This window comes from Nuphar pumila, chromosome 3 (genome assembly GCF_984573655.1).
Source record: "Nuphar pumila chromosome 3, dmNupPumi1.hap1.1, whole genome shotgun sequence".
In the NCBI taxonomy this organism is placed as follows: Eukaryota; Viridiplantae; Streptophyta; class Magnoliopsida; order Nymphaeales; family Nymphaeaceae; genus Nuphar; species Nuphar pumila.
The window spans coordinates 133,878,195-133,898,273 of record NC_143251.1 but is presented as its reverse complement, the minus strand read 5'-3'; the positions used below and the strand labels follow the sequence as shown (position 1 = coordinate 133,898,273).

The 20,079-nt window shown below is 41.0% G+C and overlaps 1 protein-coding gene and 1 long non-coding RNA gene across 2 annotated transcripts; both read right to left on the bottom strand.

The window, feature by feature from the left end:
- Nucleotides 1-2,927: 2,927 nt before the first annotated feature.
- LOC149843926 (uncharacterized) lies at nucleotides 2,928-5,368 on the bottom strand. Its single transcript, XR_016431172.1, has 2 exons — nucleotides 5,062-5,368; nucleotides 2,928-3,796 (listed from the first exon to the last, which is right to left on the bottom strand). It is a non-coding gene; the product is annotated as an uncharacterized LOC149843926 (long non-coding RNA).
- A 17-nt stretch (nucleotides 5,369-5,385) lies between these two features.
- LOC149843925 (uncharacterized) lies at nucleotides 5,386-6,967 on the bottom strand. The gene is made up of 2 exons (XM_090000991.1): nucleotides 5,470-6,967; nucleotides 5,386-5,390 (listed from the first exon to the last, which is right to left on the bottom strand). The coding sequence occupies exons 1-2, from the start codon at nucleotides 6,965-6,967 to the stop codon at nucleotides 5,386-5,388; spliced, it is 1,503 nt and encodes a 500-aa protein (XP_089857117.1).
- Nucleotides 6,968-20,079: the final 13,112 nt, after the last annotated feature.

Below are 20,079 nucleotides of genomic sequence, written 5' to 3'. Positions count from 1 at the left end.
ATTGTCATCCCTTTTTAATACTTGATAACGGGAGTTTTCAAGATTCCTTCCCCTTTTTTTTATAATCTGAGCGCCTGAGCTCTCAGATTCGCACACTTCTCTGTGTTTCCCACTGTCCCACCATAGACAGTTCAATTTCGGTTCGAGGTTGAACCACCAATCTTTCTCTCGCAAAAGGTCATCAATTTCAAAAGCTATTTAGTCTCGACAATGAGACGCCCAAGATCAATCTCTTTTCAAGCTTTAGGTACCCTCATTTTTATCCTTTTGCAAAACCCCTATCAGATTCATTGTGCAAAATCTGAAGGTTCCATCAAGGTTTCTTCTTTCGAGAATTCCATCATTCTTCTCGATCAGGTTAAGGGTTAAACTTGAGCCTCATTCTGATGAGGTATTTCATTTCTCGATCAGGTTAAGGGTTAAACCTGAGCTTTATTCTGCTGAGATATTTCATTTCCCGATCAGGTTAAAGGTTAAACCTGAGCCTCATTCTGATGAGGTATTTTCATTTCCCTATCAGGTTAAGGGTTAAACCTGAGCCTCATTCTGATGAAGGATTTTATTTCCCTTTCAGGATAAGGGTTAAACCTGAACCATTCTTCGCAAAAGGCCATTTTTCAAAAGCTATTTAGTCTCAGCCATGGGACGCCCAAATCACTCCCTTTTTCAAAGCTTTTAGGAAAAATTATTTTTATTGCCTTCTTTGCGACCCCTCGTTTCCACATGAAGTATTTTCTGTCTCATCCAGGTTAAGGGTGAACCCTGAACTTCACTTCTACGAGGTGAATCTTTCTTCTTTATTCTTCATTTCATACCCAACATTTTCATCAGGGCTAATTTCTTCATAACTAGTGATATCCTTCTAACTGGGGCATTTTTTATATATAACACAAATTTGGTGTGCTTTTTTTTGCCACTAAACTTGGCCCCAAACCGGCTTAGTAGCAAAGAGGGGTATCTGTAAACACCCTAATTTTTTCTCATCCATTCTCAGACACACCCATCTTGTAGATGCCAACCCTGGTAGGTCAGCATAGGAGTCCAACCTCAAGTTTGCCTCAATTTAAATATCATTTTACCCCCCCCTTTTACTAGGAAAATTACTATTTTACCCCTAGGTCATCCTAGATCTCTGTCAAATAGAGTCAACCAAGCTCATTCTTAAGCTCCAAACAGTTAGAATGCTAGTCATTTCTAGCTCATATGAGCTCAGGATGGGCGGGTCATATTCATTTTTGACCATTCCTGCCAAAATGAGTTCATTTTCTTAGAAATGAGCTCATTTCTAACTTGAATCCAAGCCAATTATCTTTGAGTCAGTCACTCCCAGTCAATCTTATCCCCCTAAGTCTAACTTGAGCTCATCAGGAGTTCAAGTGCTCCAGTTTCAGTTCAAATCCATTTCCCAGTGTCTAGGAGCTCATTTTAGCTAAGATTGAGTTGAGTCCAATCAGTTGCGCTAGTGTTTGAGCTTCAGTTTTAGTTCACCTCAGTATTACTGATCTTTATTTCAGCATAAAACCCAGTTCTTGTTCGTAACCCACTTCACTCCGGTGATCATTTCTCACAATTTCTCTGAAAATGACACCATTCCTCGACCATTTTAGTTTAGGAGTTTAGTTAAGCCAGTGTCTTGACAGTTTATTTGAGTTCTGAAACCCTAGAACTCAGTTCATTCCAGTGCATTTCAGTTAAAACCCTAATTTTCAGTGTCACTCCTGCCCTTATAGGGACAAAAACCATTTCTTGAGTCATTTTGTTCATTCTTGTCAAAATTATCACTTTTTAAACTGGTATAACTGTCAATCGGGGTCCAATACCTAAAATCTTTCATTCATGGTCTGCATTTCACATGACATTCCACATCATTTCTCATCATTTCTTATCATTTTTCATCATTTCATAACATTTCATCTCATTTTCGAGATCCAAAAGTTCAATTTTGAAAATTTCAATCCAGATTCGAATTTTAAAACTTTTCGAAATTAATCTTAAACCCTGGGTTTTCAAATTGACAATTTTTACCCCAGGACTCTAAATTTGGAAATATTTTCCCGAGAAAACAATCTGAATTCATTTCAAACTTGATTTTCAAATTTTCAAACTGGATTTGCTCTGTAAAGGGGTATAGAATTTCAAACTTTGAATTTCAATTCAAAATTGTCAAAAATCTTCCATTTGATCCAAAAATCTTTCAGAGGAATTTTACAAAATCATTTTATCCCTTTTGTTTTTGTCATTCTTTTAAAAATAAGTGGGACCCACTCTATGTGGCGCCACACTGAAACTTTTGGGTTTTATTTATTTATTTTAGTATTCTTTTAGAAACCGTGTGGGCCCATTCTAATGTGGCGCCACATTTTGAAAATTTTTAAAAAAATAAAAATAAAAATAAATAATCTTTGCTTTCCCTATTTCTTCCCTTCTTTTTCTATTTTCTTTTTTATTAATATTTTATTCCAGCCAATATTTTTAATCATCTTTAAGCAACAGTTTGCAGCCAATATTTGTTTTCAAGCAAATGTCACCTATACCGATATTTTTTGACACATTTTCATTTCTCATTCGAACATTCCCAAAATCGCCTTGCGAGTAAATAAAGAAATTAGACCGCGAGGTAACATGAAATAAAACTCCAGAATCAATTACCCAATCTGTCTCTTGTCTAATCAAATTAATGCTAGTATCATCACAGATAATCATAAGTTCACTATCTGTGACTGCAACTGTAACATTTTGCTTTTTCATAATTTTCACACACAAAATATAACGAATCGAAACTGGATTAACCTTGCTCTGATACCAGATGTTGAGAAAACAACCTTTCTCCCAAGTGAAAAACAATAAAAGCAATATATATATATATATATATCAACAGAAATTAAAAAACATACAAGATTTACGTGGTTCCCTCAAACTGAGGTACGTTCACGGCGATCGATAGGTCAGTTTCTTCCACTATCTTCAAACTGAGTTTACAAAATAACCAAAAAGCATAAGCCTTACAAACACACAAAGGTATAGAGAAATAACAAGAGGAAAGACCTCACCGAAAAAAGAACAAATGTTCTAAAGAACCAACTGCATGAAGCAGCCCCAAAAGAAAAGTGAAAAAACCTCATCTTGCTAGCCGAACCGCCCCTTCCTAAATAGAGAACGAGATTCACATTTAATGTGGAAGACGAAGCGCCAACCACAAATCGCTATTCAGCTGAAGCACCAACCACAAATCGCTATTAAGCTAAAGCGCCATCACACAAATCGCTATGCTACTGAATCGTCATTCACAAATCGCTATTCAGCTGAAGCACCATCTCACAAATCGCTATTCAGCAGAATACATAAATCGACTTTGAGACAATCAAAGATCGTTCTTGAGAAACCCTCCGCAATAATGAATATGCGTGGTTCCAATGAGCATGCCAATAAACGTCAGTTAACAAAAGTTCTTATACAGTAAATAGATGGGTCCCACAAAGGAGGGAAACCCAACATTAGAAGTTTAAATTGCTCCATACAAAGAAGTTTAAAATCCCCTTAAATATATTGCAAGGAGTATCGCTATTTTGTCGAGACGGCCTGCACACCTGTCCATGTTGCTATATGTTTGGAACTTTAAAATGGTTGGAGGCTCATGAGTCCAAGGAGAGAAAACTACTCTTTTTTGGATCGGCCAAGCGAAAACACCCCATCATCGAAGTTGACTGGCCTCCATTGGTAAAACCCTTGAGGTCCCCCCTGCCTAACAGAGAGTACACCCAGCTTCGACTTTGCAGCAGAGGCCGCCCCCTGTGGGCTGTGATAAATAGAAGCTTCAAATATCCATAACACATAACAGAGCAACACTCTGATTGTTCATTAGAAAAAAAAGGGAACATGGCAGAACCACTTCACAGATATGATAGCATGTTTCCTGCCTTGCAATATGAAAAACGTGCTATGTCAAAGAAGCAAAATGGGACAAGCAAGGTTTCTACTTTCAGCATTATTATGCACAAAGGCATATGAGCACAGTACCAAACCAACAAACAGAACTAGTCCACTGAAATATTGGCATGATTTATTCAAGATTAAAAGAAAAACAACAAAAAAAGTCACAAGCTCAGTCTAATGACCTTTATTCCTTAATAAATGATGCCAAAATTGAAGAGCTTACAATATTTTTCTGAGAGAAACGCATCCTCATGAAAATGGGTGATGGAAGTGTGGTTGTAGTGAACTACATCCTCATGAGGATAAAGTTGAAATGAGGAGATGGAAAGCAATCTCCACTCCCATCTCCCAAAATCCGGGCTCTCAAACAGCAGTGCGTGTAAGGGATTTAGCGAATCTCCATCTCTCTCCCAAATCCGGCTCTCAAAAGTGTTTAACACAGTAACTCAAGCACCTAAAAATAAAGCACACGTAACATATAGCTTGTGATGGTCAGGTGGTCCCACTCAACCCTAGAGTTGATAAAGCTGCTCTTTATGTAGGTCAAAGGAGCAACCCTTTAGCCAGTTTGATCTTAGGGACTACATAAAATCCAAACGATCAGGTGCCTTCATCACTTGCAATAAAGTTGGTATGACACTTTCTGAAGAAAGAAAGCTACAGCAGCCATACCTCAGCTTCCTTTTCATACACAAATTTGAAAGCGCTAACCCACAACAATTCCAAAATCCTAATTCCTCTGTAATGACATGACTATAGTCACCCTACATTACAAAAAGCAAAAAGAAAAAGATATCTGAAAGATGCAGAGAGAGAGAGAGAGAGAGAGAGAGAGAGAGAGAGAGAGAGAGAGAGAGATGCCAACATTTCTCTTTTATAATTGTACACAAGCCAATAAGATATGGAAAGTCGAGATAAAACTTTGCCTTTTCCCATGTTGCTGATATACAAGCAACAAGAAGTTAACATGCGCAACAAATGATTGATTGTTACAAAAGCCAAGTATGGATTAGAAAAGGAAAGCCAAAAAATGATGCATCAATATATATAGAGAAACTGAAACTGAGTGTCTAAGATATCCAAAAACAAAAAAGCTTCTAAAACAGAGGAGGGAAAAAAAGAGCTTACAAGGTATCAATTCATCTATTGGGAAGCACGGTAGCAGCTCTAAGAGCAGTAAGCAAATCAGAGAAATGAGGCCTTTTGGAAGGGCAATTGTTCCAGCACTTCTGCATCAAGGACTTCAAAACAGGGGGGCAGTCGGCCGGTATATCTGGTCTGAGACCGCAGGCGGCGATCCCGACGGCTGCCTGAACAGGCGAATAGGACTCGTAGGCCAACTCCCCTGTCACCATCTCCCACAGGATCATCCCAAAACTATATACATTGCTCTTCTCTGTTTCTACCACACTTTCTGGATCACCTGCAATTATCTGCAATGCCCACCAATCGTCAAACTCAAATAAATCAAGACACCCAACAACACAATCAAGATATTCAAGAAAGAGAACGACGAGTTCAGTTCAGGCACCATACATACCTCTGGACTTAGCCATCTATAGCCTGCTGTTTCATACTCTAAGACCTCCCCAACTTGATTACATGGTGCAACAACACCCATATCTCCAAGGCAAGCATTCCCCTGCCTATCAAGAAGCACCCTGTGGGTGTTGAGGTCTCTGTAAACCACACCATTGTCATTCATGAAAGTCATTCCCTCCACTACATCGGAGGAGATCTTGACGATTTCTCTGTACTGGAGCTTCTTCCGACGGCGGCGGATCAACCGGTCGATCGACCCGCCTTCCATCAGCTTCGTAACCGTGCACATCCCGTGCACAGGGTGCAGCAAAACCCCATGGAATTGCAGCACATTCTTGTGCCCGCAGGTCATGAGCTCCAACAGATCCCTCCTCAATTCGACGTCGAAACCGATCCCCTTTTCACATCCGGAAAGCCTCGCCATTGCCACCCGCTTTCCCCTGTAAACCCCCTTGAACACCCCAGATCCCAATTGCTCCCCGAACTCGACATGGTCGGAATTCAGCAGCCATTTCCCGAGCTCGTCGCCCCCGGCCCGAACGTTCAGCCATTCATCGACCGAAACAGAGATTGAGCAGCTGCCCACGAGGGAGGCTTTCAATGGGGATTGATCGGAGGCGTTCTCGCCGGATTCGCGGCATCCAGGCTCGTCTCCCATCTCGGTCTCGGCGGGGTTCCTGATGTTCTCCTCCTGGCACCCGCACAGCCCCAATGCGATCCTCATGGCCGCTTGTCTGGGCCTTCTGGTGGCCGATCTGAGCGCGGCCTCGACCCGGTGCCTGAAAATCCTCTCCTGTCCGGCCGGAACCAGGACCGTCACCACCCCGAGGGTCAGGTTCTTCCTCTCGAAGATCTGCATCTTCTTGCAGCCGAACGAGGGGTCGTCGAGGACGCAGGACACCGCCGGCCACGAAAAGCAGGAGTTGCAAGCGAAGGCGAGGCGGAAGACCGAAACCCCACGGTGGCTTTCCGCCTCGCCGGCGACCTCCTCGACGGAAACCGCCGGGCGGTCCTCGGCGACGGCCTCTTCGATCAACCGGACGTGGGCGAGCACCTCCTTCATGTCGAACCCCGCCTGCGCGTAGCTCCCGGGGAGCGAGTCGAAGTGCTTACGGACGTTGGCGAGGAGCTTCTCGGGGAGTTGGCTGCCCGGGTAGAGCTGGGTGAGGTCGTGCACCACCGAGCCCCAGACGAGCCTTCGCGACTCGGAGGAGGTGGCGGAGATCCGGCCGGTGAGGGAGTCGATGTTGAGGTGGGTCCTGAGGGTGGTGAGCGCCCCGGAGAAGTTCCGGCCGAGCCTGGCCCATCTCCGCTGCCACTCCTTCTGGGAAACAGCGGCGTTCTGGCAATCGCCGTCGTCGGTCTTGGCGGGAGGGGAGGTGGGTCCGGAGTGGGGAAAGGCCTCGGATCGCTCGTTGGACTTCATTAGGACCTGCTCCACCATGTCCTCGTCGATGCTGGTGCGGCTGCTCCAGCACTCTAAGGCCGCCATTGGCCCACCTTCCTTGCAGCAGCAGCAGCAGCAGAAGAAGAAGAAGAACAGAACCCGTTTCTTCTTCTTCTCTCTACATATGGAAGAGAATGACCAACAGGTCCCTGGTTTTGTTTAAAGGAAGACCTGTGGATCCACTGGTATGGGCCCCACTTTTTGTTGATTTTCAATTTTTCAATAAAAAAAGAGCTTTCTTTTTAAAATTTTGATCCGTTAATAACGCCTTCCATGTCAGTCCTACAACGGTTGTTATTGAGCTGCAAGTGGTTTTTTTTTTTTAATGCATTGAATGAATGTGCTTCATTTAATTGTTTTATTTTGACTCTCTTTCTTTCTTGACAAAAAGTTTGGTTTATTAGTGTTGTGTGCATGGTCTGGTCCACGGGCTTCCCTGTATATCCATCCATTAGTTTCAGAGTGGTGGGAGAATGGGCTGTGTAGTCTACACTCTACACACTAACACTGCATTTCTGTTTAGTACCTTCTCCCTTGGAGACTGACACAAGTGTATGGGATGGGCTGCAGGATTTCATTTCTTTTACCTTGCTACTTCAATTACAAGATTTTAGTTTTTGGTTTTTTGATCTTGCATTTTTTTTTAATTTCTTTACTGGTTATTCTTTAGCTGGCTGTTTCCCTGATAATCTGCCTGTGGGGGGATTGCTCTGCTTGTAGACTTTGGAGAGCTCAATTTTGGGTGGTTATTTATTTATTTTTTTTATATTTTACAAAGAAGAAACCGTATATAGGATCAGAGATTTAGCAGAGCTGGATGGGCTTCGGCTTAGGCAATGAGTGACACCCATGGGATTCGAACCTCAACAATCCATCTTAATTGGTTTAGGCAATGGAGAGTGAGAGATCTTTAAGCTGCATTTGCCTTCCTTCACTTATCCTGTCTCTCTGTCACAAAAGATTCATGGTCACGAGTTTGACATGCAAATTTGAAAAATGTTCAGAAAACAGGACATGATGACACCAAATTTTTAATTTTTTAATCAATAGAAAACTAAGTTTGATCACTCAATTGTAAAATGTTTTATTGGAAAATACCAAAAAAGTATTAAAATATTATTACAAATATTAAAATAAGGTTGCACGTGTCGTATCCGTACCAGCGTGTCCCTCATGTCATCAAGGGACTACTCCCAGAATGGCGTGTCTTTTGCTTTACGTATATTCTCTTGATAAAACTTTTGTTCAAAATAAAGATTCTCGTCTTTTTTTGCAAAGAGGATATTCAGATGTGCCGGCCTTCAGGTGCGTTTATTTAGTGAATCGTAGTTTCACAACATTCACGGGAAAATAGGTGGCCCAATTATTTTTGCAGATGTATAAGCTCGAAAATAACAGCTGTAGGGATGCAAATGGTTCAGCCACGGGTCGGATATCCAACTGAATCCAAGTTCATTTGGTTGGATTCGGTAAGTAAAGCAGAATCAAAGAATCCTAATTGGACTCAGATTAGGAGGTAGGATTTTTACATCCCGAGTTGTCCAACAAAATCCAATCTGATTACATGTATAGTCAGATCTATTAGGGGATATACTCTAATAGGATTCAGTTTTAATATAAGCACTAAGCATCCTAGTCTGAATCCAACTCCAAATCCGATTGTCATAGATCCAACACCATGCCAACCTAAGATCATGGGATTAACATCCCTAGATGGCAGGATGGTTAAGTGGCACTATCACAACCAAGGGGCCTTGAATTTCTATGCATCAGAATCAAATGCTCCAAGAACTGATTCTTATAAAAACAAGCATATAAATCACATTTGGATGGCCGAAATTTTGAAAAAAAAAACACTAAAAATCTAATAAAAGTCTACAAGTACTCGCGCACGCTCATCCCGGATAGTTTCTCATTGACATCAGTCTGGTGGCAAAAGGTGCATCTTTCAAAAGTATTGAACTTGTGACGTCCTTCAACTTGAATGCTTGGAGCCAAACCATCTACTAGGTGTGTGAAGCCCTTCATTTCATGGCTGACTATATTATACAAGAAGAGAAAGAAAACCAAAATTATATGTAGGGAGGGAAGGATGCTGTGCATGTTGTCCCCTATGGGTTGTTGCTATCACCATTTTTATGTCTTTGATATCTCCCCCGCTCACAAGGGGGGAGAAGCCAAGTAAATCCCAAAAAACAATTAGGGTGCGCATGTGAAGAGCAGGCATTTCAGGCCTTAATTGTGCTGGACTTTAGATCAAAGCACATGATCAAAGAAAATTTATGGAAAATTATTGACCAATGAGTCCTTAAGCACCAAGATAGGGACTATAGGGTCATTCCATTGATGACCCATAATTAGGGGCGTCGACACAAGTGGTGGTCTCGGTTTTTTAGAGTTAATATTAATTATAATAGAGAGGATAATTATCGGTAATGATCAATCATGGTTTTTAATAGGGATGGCAGTGGACCGGGGGACCCCGCCCCACCTCGCTCCATTTGAACCGGGGATGAAGGGCATGAAACGGGGATGGAGGCGGGGATAAAGGTTAAAATCTATCCTCGTACGGGGATGGACTTACGCTTTCCCCTGCCCCACCCCGTCCCTGTTTCAATTTCTGCCTTGCCCCGTCCCTTCCCGTTCCCAATCCTTCAAGGGATGACTATAGATCGAGGAGAAACGGGGCCCTGTCCCGCCTCGCCCCCGTTTGGACTGGGGATGGAGGACTTGAAACGAGGATGGAGGTTAAAATCCATCCCCATGCAGGGATGGAGGTTCGGATTTTGAGACAGAGCGGGGGTCCCCCGCCCCGGTCCACTGCCATCCCTAGTTTTTTAATGTTATCGTGCAAAACAAAAAGGAAAATGAGAAGAAGGGAGGTGGGGTTGGGATAAGTGCGATTGAATAATGAATTGATGCAGATTGATAGATGGAATGGGGTAATTTAAAGGGTAGAAAATTTAGGGGAGGTCTGCAAAGACCCAGAAATTTAGCCTGCTGGAGGTCTGCAAAACCCAGAAATTTAGCCTTGTTTTAGGTGAGAAAGGGAGACAACATGTCTGGACTTGGTGCCATGGACCATTGGCCCTATTCCCAGTTGGTACTATTTGTCAGCTTAAGTCACGTACAATTGGGTGTTTAATGTTCATCTTCTGGATCCACTTGATATAAGTAGGGGTGTCAAAAGGGTGGGGTTTGACCCGATACCGACACCGAACCCAATGAGTTTGGGGTTTGAAGATTTAGTAGTATATGTAGGGGTATCAAGAACCTGGTTCAGACCTAAGTTGGTTGGTACTCGAATCTGACTTTGAGGTTCTGGTACAGGATCTGATCAGGTAGGCATAGAATAAACCATACCCGGGACTTATAAGGATTATATGAACCAGACCCAATCTATACTCGGTAAAATAATATTTTTTTAATCTTTTTTACATTGAAAAATCATGAGTCTTATGGGAACTCGAGTTGGGCCGGAGTCTGGTATGAAATTTCACAAAACATATCTGCTACATATACTAATCGGGACCTTTAGGTTTGACCCTGATTCTAACCTGACCTCTTTTCTTTATCACCAAACCCTGACCCTATAGTGTTTGATACGGGCCTAAACCCCTTGACACCCCTAAGTATATAGAGCCAAGCATAGTTTATGAAATTTCATACAAGGCCTGAGTTCATCCTACTTTATGATTTAGAAATGCAATTTTTCATTTGTTAAAAACAAGAAAAAATATTATTTTACTAGGTATATGCTAGGTCTAATTAGTTCACATAATTTTTATAAGACCCAGTATGATTCTTCTTATTTTAACTCCCATGGGACCCAACTCCAGATCCAGCACCTATACCTCAAAGTCGGATCTAGGTCCTGACCCACCAAAGTCCAAAGCAAGTCAGATCGGTTGACACTTCTAGATAAATATGTGGTCCTTATGTGCCTTGTAATGTACTGTTTACAAATATTGTTTAGCACAATAGTGGAGTGCCACTAAGGTCATGTTTGAATATGCTTGTTTGACAAATGTATATAAAATTAAATTTGATTTGATGGTTACTACAGGACCTTAAGGAAGAAAAGACATGTTTCCTCGGAACAAATATCTAGTGGTCTTTTAATTTTTTCTTTTAGGGGCGGGCTCATTTCTTTCACTTGGAAGTAGGGATGCATACTAGCCTAGTTTGAGTTGAGCCTGGGCTGTTCCAACTTGGCTTTGGCTCGGTTTAAAATCACTTTGCCCGAGGAGCTTGTAAGGCCTTGTCTGAACTGGGCTCGGTTCCGAGCTTAAGCTGAGCCTAAACAAGATTTATTAAAAAAAGTTTTTGCAAAGGAGGGATTTGATCTTCGACCTCTAACCAAAAAGCTAAGCCAAAATATGTAGTTTGATTATTATTAATGAAAAATTTTTATACATACTAAAAATTCTCAGCAAAAAAAGGCACAAAGGGCGTGATTCAAACGTGTTGCAATTCTGAATTTTGTTGCAAAGATATTATATATAAGGGGTTTGCAATGAACCAACCCTTATTGAGCCCATCTAGCCTTATCGAGCTCGATAGGTCATTCAAGCTCGGCTCGATAGCTTGTCCGAGCTTCATACACTAGTTCAAGCTCAACTCATTTACAAAGCAGACAAGCTTGAGCCGAGCATTAACCATTTCGGTTCGGTATGCATCCCTGCTTGGAAGGCAACTTTTTTTTTTTTTTTTCGAAAGGCAAGTTGGGGTTAGGCAGGCCCCCACCAGTTATCATTGAATCGTGGGGTTTTGAACCTGCAATGTCTCACCAGAGGCAAACGTGCACTGACAGCTCCTACCAACCATGCAGAGCTCCGTTGGAAGGCTGCCTTTTTCTCACTGGAAAAGTGCTGTTTTCCTTAGGGGTTTCATTCCCCCATATAAGAAAAGACTTCTTTTGAAAGGCATCCCATGATGAGAAGACCATCCCATCTGACAAAAAATGAATATGTAAATCCATTTGGGGGAAGAGGGGGTTGTGTGTATGAGTTTAGATAGTCAATGCATGGTCAATGGGAAAAGAAACACAATGATTGTGGGGCTCAACAGAAAAATGAAATTTGCATGTTTAATTCACCGAAAATGAAGGATTTTCATATGTAAGCTCTCTCATTTTCATGTATAAATTAGGTAAAACAATGCTCGCAGGAAAGGGCTCTCCACCCATGTGGCATTATTGTAGTGGGTCCCACCTTTTTCATGAAAGGCATGGCTTTTTGGTATGAACAGACTTCTCTAGAGGCCCGGGGAGAATTTTAAAAACCAATATATATATATATATATATACCGATCCATCATCAGATTTGATCCAATAGTGAAGACCAGAAACTTTTTGCAAATGTCACTCATTATCTGAGTCTAACATCCACTCTGCTTTTTACAAAACCCTCTTCTCTCTCACCCCTCAAGTCGCAAAAGCATCTCTCATAACTCATGTCATCGCCGGCGAGCATCTCTCTCTCTCACCCCTGAGCTTGTCACTGTTGTTCAAACAGTGCTAGGCCGCCCTCTCCTCCTCTCTCTCTCTCTCTCTCTCTCTCTAAAATCGTGTCACCGTCGGAGAGTAGATGTTTACATGGAGTCGTAATGTCTCTTTTTGGATCGGTTGAAGTCTTTTAGTTTTAGAGTTTTTTTTTAAATTAAGGTTTTTACAAATAGTGTTAATTCGGTACAGCTGATTTTATTTTGGGTTTATGGTTCTTGTGGTAAAGTTTACCAATATCGTAATAATGTTGGCAGTGGTTTTAATTTGCTAAGGATAATTTAAGAAATAAGTGTTGTCTTGTGTGGTTTTTAAAAAACAATAAAAGAGTTAGAAATTTGAAAAGTTTTGAATTGCAACTTGAATTTCTTATTTTTAAACACCATCCACCTGTACAAGTAATAAAAATGAAGAACTGTATTAAACATGCACACCACCATTAGGAAAATACCCAAGAATAATAGTCAAAGCTTTTTCAACATATGACTACCATCTTCTAAAAGATACCAATTTTATTAATCACTTAAATATTAGCGACCAACAAAGATAGAGAACTATTAAGTAAAAATCACTTTTTTATATTTTATTATAAATCAGAACCTACTGATGTGATTTACGTTATTACCTTAATAATTAAATCATATAATTGTAATACATAAAACCTCAAAAATCATAGCTCATATGATACAGATATTCAAAGCATACAAATTTATGCTTTACATTCCAGTTTGCAATCCCAAGTGAGCGCTGATGTGCCAAAACAATAACTGTCAAACAGGACTAAAGTTTGAAAAGTCTCAAAAAAAAGGGAGACAAGACATCAGAATTAGTTTTAATTGTTCATTTTTTTGCTTTTTGTGCATTTAAGACGACCCTTGTATCATACCAATGCAAAAAGACATAATTCTGAGTGAAGAGTCCTTGTGGGTTGTTAGGCTGCAACTTTGTTGAGTGACATAGGAAAGAAGCACAAAAGAAATGCAAAATGATTACCGACTATGAGGGATCAATTATGCTAGTAAATCTCGAATTCATTTTTATTCAAAAAGAAAACCAACATGATTGTTCTTTCTACAATATAGAGTGATGTAAAAAAAAACCAAAGCATCCATCTATAAGCACTTTATGTGTATGCATTCAAAACTACTTTCTGCCTCAGCATTTGGTTCCAAAGCATTGTACTAGCCTCACTCACTCCCTGTATCCTGCAAAGCCCATATATTATAGTTATGTAAGTGAAGACGCCAGGACTGTAGCCCCGTTCAACTAGCTCATGGAATACACGAACCCCTTTAGCAACCTTGTGCATCTTAAAGCGCCACCAATACATTATCTCCTTGTGGGTGAGTAGGTCAGGCATACAATTCTTTGCTATCATGAGGCGTAGAAGTTGGGGCACCTAACCATAAACCTTGATCAGTCCTCCCCGTTTTAAGAGAACCCATCAAGATGAAATTCCACATACGGAGGGGGCTTGAAGACCAATCTTTTTCATCTCATGAAACAAATCGAGAAAGCATTTAAAATCAGAAGGCTCTGGTCTGCAACCGTCTATGTTGCCTCCTCCTCCTCCTCCTCCTACTGATGCAGAGAGCTCATAATTGGTCGAAAGGGTTTGAGAGGTTGGCAGGTCTGTGTGTCTTCTGACACAATGTAATGAAGGGGGGGGGGGGGGGGGGGCAGTTTGTGGAGCTAGAGTTCTAGCCATCGATCACTGATCAACCCACCAACTCTAGGCAGTGAAAAAATATAGGTCTCCGGTGATGAAATCGGTTAAAGTGAAAGCGATCCCAGCCAGTCCGACGATGTGCAGCACAAGTGGGGCAAGAGAGAGACGTTCGCCGGTGATGACCTAAGCGGCAAAAGAGAGAGAGAGAGATAGAAAGAGAGGAGAGAGGGGAGGGGGGAAGGAGAAAAGAGGGTTTCATAAAAAGCACAGTGGATAATGAGTCTGCAAAAGGTTTTGAAAATGAATACAAGGCATAACTGGTCTCCACCGTTCGATCAAATCTAATTGAACTGTTGAAAACAGTTCCGACTGGTTCTCATGTTCCAGATATATATATCAAATTACAAAAGAAGAAAAAAACATGTTATGCTGTTTACTAACTATGCAATTCATAGAGGAAGGAACAATTACCACGAAAACACAAAACCCCAAAGAGAAAAATGCCGGAAAATTTTCTCAAAATCGCCGAAAAATCTTGATCCTCCTGACTGTACCGCTGATCTATAAAAAAATCAAGAGGGATGAAGAAGAAAATCAAGAGAGAGAATGTGTGTGGGAGGGGCAGGATACTAGCTACGTGCTTTTCTCAATGAAAGGGGTATGAGATAACACATTTAGTTTGTGGGTTCTACCAAAGGGTGGGAAAAGGCCATTTTTCTTACGAAACAAGGTGTTTGCTTTTATGCGAAACAAACACCCCCCATCAAGAAATTATCAATTTAATCCATTGGTTCAAATCATTTCAAAGAATTGATGAATGATAACTATCAGCTAATTGTTAACAGCTAGTCGCAAGAGAACACAGGTGAACACCAAAGTGTTCTATAAGATGTGAACCAAAGATTAGGGCTATATACTATTTTTAATAACTCATATACCACATTTTCAACATAAATATTCAACGATAGTCGTAAGGGTACACACGTAAACACCGAAGTGTCTTAAATGACATAAACCATGGACTAAGGTAAGATACTTTTTTAAAAAATGTATACGATCTATTTCACACCACACGAATTAGCAATCACTTGATAGATAGAGATCGACGTGCAAACTTATTCTCCAATAGGTAAAAATTGCTTAGTTGCGCTTCAGCCGCTTTGAACTTAGTTTCGACTAAAATTGTGTTTAAACCTTCTTTAGAAAGGTTAAACTAGGTCAGATGGGTTCAACCTAATTGAGAAAATTAAAGAGCAGGTCCAGCTGCTAAGACCAAGTGGTTTGGAATCAACTAGGTTCAGTACAAGTCAACTGGGTCAGGTAAGTGCAGACTTAGCTCAAGTAAGCTAGGTCTAGCTTAGGTGGGTCAGACCTAAGCTATGACAAAAAAAGATTGACTTGATCAAGTTTGACTAGACCCAATTGGGATCCAGCCAAGTCAAGCAGACTGTGGTTAGGTTAGAACCAGGTCAAGTGGGCTCAGGTAGGGGAGGTTTTAGAGATAGAAACAAATAAAAAAAGGAGAGATACAATTTTTCTGAAAGGGAAGGGGTTCTATTTATAGGCCAAGGAAGCAAGCTTCCTTAGCCTTCTTTAAGGATAAGGCTTGTCCTTTTTACCATTTTACCTTTCTCTTTCAAGATCAAGTCAAGTGGTTCTTTTGGTGTAGGGCGCACTTAGATTTTTCATGAGATATTTTGTTGGTCCAACAAGATATTTTTTAAGATATTTTTACATGGGGCCCACCAACATTTTTGTAGGTCTCATGATTTTTTTTTCAAAAAATTCTAAGTACGCCATTTTCTTCGTATCGACGAAACTAAGAAAGTTGGCTCGTATAAATTTCTTAATTTTACTTAGGGAAAAAATTATGACTCATTGACTGTTTGAACATATATTTACGAAGATATATACGATATAAATATAATTGGCTCATTAAAATTAATTTGTTTTGCATTTCGGGTTCATATGCTATTTTCACATAAAATACCTTTTGGATTTATTCAAAATTTTTACTGAATAATTATGGGTCTTACACATCTTGTCCTTCATCTCTTGAGTTATGGAAGTGTTCTAAAACATCTTTTAAGTAGATGGGATTCATTAGGTAACACAAGCTTATCTACGAAATATAACTTGTCTCCCTTCATCGAGTAAGGGGGATGACTAGTAGAGTCTTCTATCAACTCTTGAATAATTTTTTGAATCACCTCACTTTCAACTTGAGCTTGGCTCAAATTTTTTCCACATGGGAAAGTGACTTTGGAAATAACTAAGAGAGTCATTTTCCATCTTTCTAGACAAGGCATCAACTACTACATTTTCAATACTCTTCTTATGCTTAATTTCTAGGTGGCTATGGTATATATATATATATATATTAATAGATTGTACTCAGTATACTTGGATATTCTTCCTTAAACATAAATTTGAAGTTTTCTCGTGTTTTAAATCTTTTCATAACCTTATCAAAAATCAATTTGATTCTTAAATTAATATTTTTTAATCGATTCCAGATGTGAATATTTGTGAAAAGAATTTAAAAGTTATTTCGAAGAACATGAAATTGTTCATCAAAGATCTTGCTTAAGAACCCTATAACAAAACGATTTAGCCGGAAAAAAAATGGACACACTATAGAAACTACTAGAACCTTACTTATTTTAAAAAATATTCCAGAAAACTTTTGGGTTGATGGAGCTCTCACGGGGGTTTACCTTATAAACATTCGCCTTTAAAAAGCTTATAAAATCTATCGCCGGTTGAAAAAATATTTAGAATAAAACCCGATTTGAATAGACTGAAGGTTTTTGGCTGCAAATGTTTTGTCCTTTTAGACAAAAGTGACAAACTTTTTCCTAGGGCAATTGAATGCATTTTTTTGGGTTATGCTAAAATTAAAAAAGGATATAAGTGTTATGACTTAAAAAATGTCAAACTTTGTCTCAAAAAATGTCTCTTTTCTTAAAAGGAAAAATGGATTTGAAACCAAAAACTCCAAGGAAGATACTGAGTATTCGTTTCTATTTGAATTATTACATAAAGATACAAGTGAACACTTAGTTATTGAATATAATGATGCTATGGACAATGGTGTCCAAATGATTGATAACTCTTGTGATCATGAACAACAAATTCAAGTTTATTTTTGAAAAACAGGTGATCATCCTCCATGTGCACATAGGTATTCCCAAAGTCAAAACTTAAAAAAGTCTAACATTAGAGTGTTTTTAGGCCACCTACTAGATTTTTCTTCTATAAATCTTTCACCCCCAAATATAGAACATGTCTTATGGCCTTACGCTCACAATAAAGCCGAAGACATCCCAAAATGGTTAGATGCAATGACCCAAAAAATTAAAAGCCCTTAGGAAAGCTCATACATGGGAAGTTTAAACTTTGCCCATAGGAACAAAAACTATAGGATGTAGGTGGGTCTTTAAAGTTAAGACTAAAGAAGATGGATCTTTAGAGGGATACAAGGCTAGATTAGTAGTTCAAGTGTATTCTTAAGAATATGGAATAGATTATGAAGAGACTTTTATTCTTGTTGCACGTATGACTAGTGTTAGGACTCTTATTGCCCTAGCACTATTAAAAAGTGGTCTATTTACCAATTAGATGTTAAGTGTTCCCCTGCGATTTCTACATTGTAAAGTTGCATCAAGAGTCTGTCTTTTGCTTTGTTGAGTCCAATGTATGTATGAGTCATGTGTAGATGTCTCTTACGTGTAACTTTCTCTGGGCCACCCGTTTGTACATTGGGTCAGGTCGAATGTAACCCCTGGTGGGTTGTGCTCTGAGATCTGGTCTATAAAGAGCCCTCGAGCACCAATTGTGAATGAAATTGATGCGCAAAGCTTTATTTTGTTCACCCTATTTATGATTACTTTCAAGTGATTGCAATTCTCTCCTCTTCTACTTCTCGCTTTCTTGCATTCATCTATCTTCAAAGCTTCCATTGTGGCAAGCGAGCGATTGGGAAAGGCTTGCGACGGTAGTGGGGGCACTGTCGTGCTGCACGAGCCTATTGTGAAAAAGTTAGGCCCGTGACAACTGGTATCAGAGCGAGTTTCTGAAATAATTGGTATCAGTATCGGTTCTGGCAAAACTGATATCTGAGCAAGTTTCTGCAGAGCTGGGAGCAGAGACAGTGTTGGCAAAGCTGGTATCAAGAGAGTCAGTATCAGAGAATTGATATTGGAGAGGCTAAGTTTCAAGAGAAGTTGGTGCCAGAGACCCTTTCAAGCTGAGGAAAGGTCTCAATAGTCGGTGTTGAGAGGCGCGCCGACGCGCTGCGATTTGTGAGCAAGACATCATAGTGCACAACTATTATCTGCGAAGTACCAAGAGGCCGGGAAGTGCCGACTCTGACGAGATGGGATCACCTCAGAGCCAGGCGGAGCTGGCGGCAACTGTCAAGAAGTTGGTAGCAGACGTGTCTGTGCATGATGTGGTGCTAGATCGTGCAACAGAGTCGTTCAGAGGAATGAACGATAGCGTAAGGTCCGTGGAGGACCAGGTTGCATCGTTGGTGGCGATAGTGACCGATTTACAGGCTGAGGTTGAGAGCCTTCAGGCACAAAACCGCACTCTGCAGCGGTATGTCTCCCTAGGAGGAGAGCGCGGGGAATGGGCCCCGAATTATGATGTGCCAAGATCGGCCAAATACAATAGCATTCGAGACAACAAGGCCATTGAGAATTTTCTTCTCCAGGTGGAGGACTATTTGGCGATGCAACATGTCTTGGGCGAAGACATGAAGGTCAAGATTGCGGGTTCTCTCCCAAAAGATGATGCATTTGCACGGTGGAGAAGAAAGCGCAGTGACATAAAACAGGGTATTTGCAGAATAGATACCTTTGAGGATTTCCGAAGCGAATTGAAAAACTACTTCATGCCGAGGAATGCAGAGAGACAGACCTATCGGATGGTGGCAGAACTCAAGCATACTGGAGCCTTGAAAGACTATATGAGGACATTCCAGAGACTCATGTTGGACCTACCCACAATGGCAGGGAGGGACAAACTCAATTGGTTTATTGTGGGACTTCAACCGTGGGTATAGACCGAAGTGGAAAGAAGGTATCCACAGACTTTGGAAGATGCGTACGTGACGGTCGAGCATCTGCTAGATACACAACGCAAGACTTTCACTCTGTCGATCAAGTTTGGGAAGTAGCCAGACCACGTAGGCAGGAAAATGGATCGACGAGAATATGGAGGTGAGTCGTCGACCCCGCGCCATTTTCATAACAAGCAGAGCTATAAGAATCCCAACAACAACGGTAAAGGATCAGTTGTGGCTTGTTGGTTCTGTGGCGAGAGTCATTTTGTCAAGAAGTGTCCAAAGCGCCTTATGAAGGAGGACAAACAGGCAAATGCTGCGCAGGCAAAAAGTAGTGATTCAGAAACTGAGCAACCGAGGGTGGGAGCCATACAGGCGATCAACGCAGTTCGGAGTTGCGCAGTAGGAAGCATGACGGTGAGCAGAGAGCTCATGTACCTAGAGGTCATCGCGAATGGAAAGTCTACTACAGCGTTGGTAGATTCTGGGGCCACACATAACTTTGTCTCGAGTGAGGAGGCAGAGCGTTTGAGCTTGAGGCTCGGGCCGAAGCAAAGGGTCATCAAGACGGTGAACTCTGAGGTTAGGCCAATCCTTGGACAAGCCAAGGATGCGGCGATGCAGATTGGGAGTTGGGCTGATAGAGTCGACTTCTCTGTGGTGTCCCTAGACGATTTCAAGATGATTTTGGGCATGAAGTTTCTTCGCAGCCAGAATGTGGTGATGCTGCCAAGGTATAACTCGTTGATGCTGATGGGATCAGATTCCTCCCACACAATGCAGTGCTTTTTGCGGAGAGAAGGTAAATCTGCAGTGTTGTCCGCGATGCAACTGAAGAAGGGCATCAAGCGTGGAGAGCAGATGTTCCTGGTTGATGTACGTGCAGAAGAAGGGAAGGTGGACGCGACAGTGCCACT

Coding starts and splice junctions, on each gene's coding strand:
- LOC149843925 (XM_090000991.1), bottom strand. CDS start 6,967: ATGGCGGCCTTAGAGTGCTGGAGCAGCCGCACCAGCATCGACGAGGAC.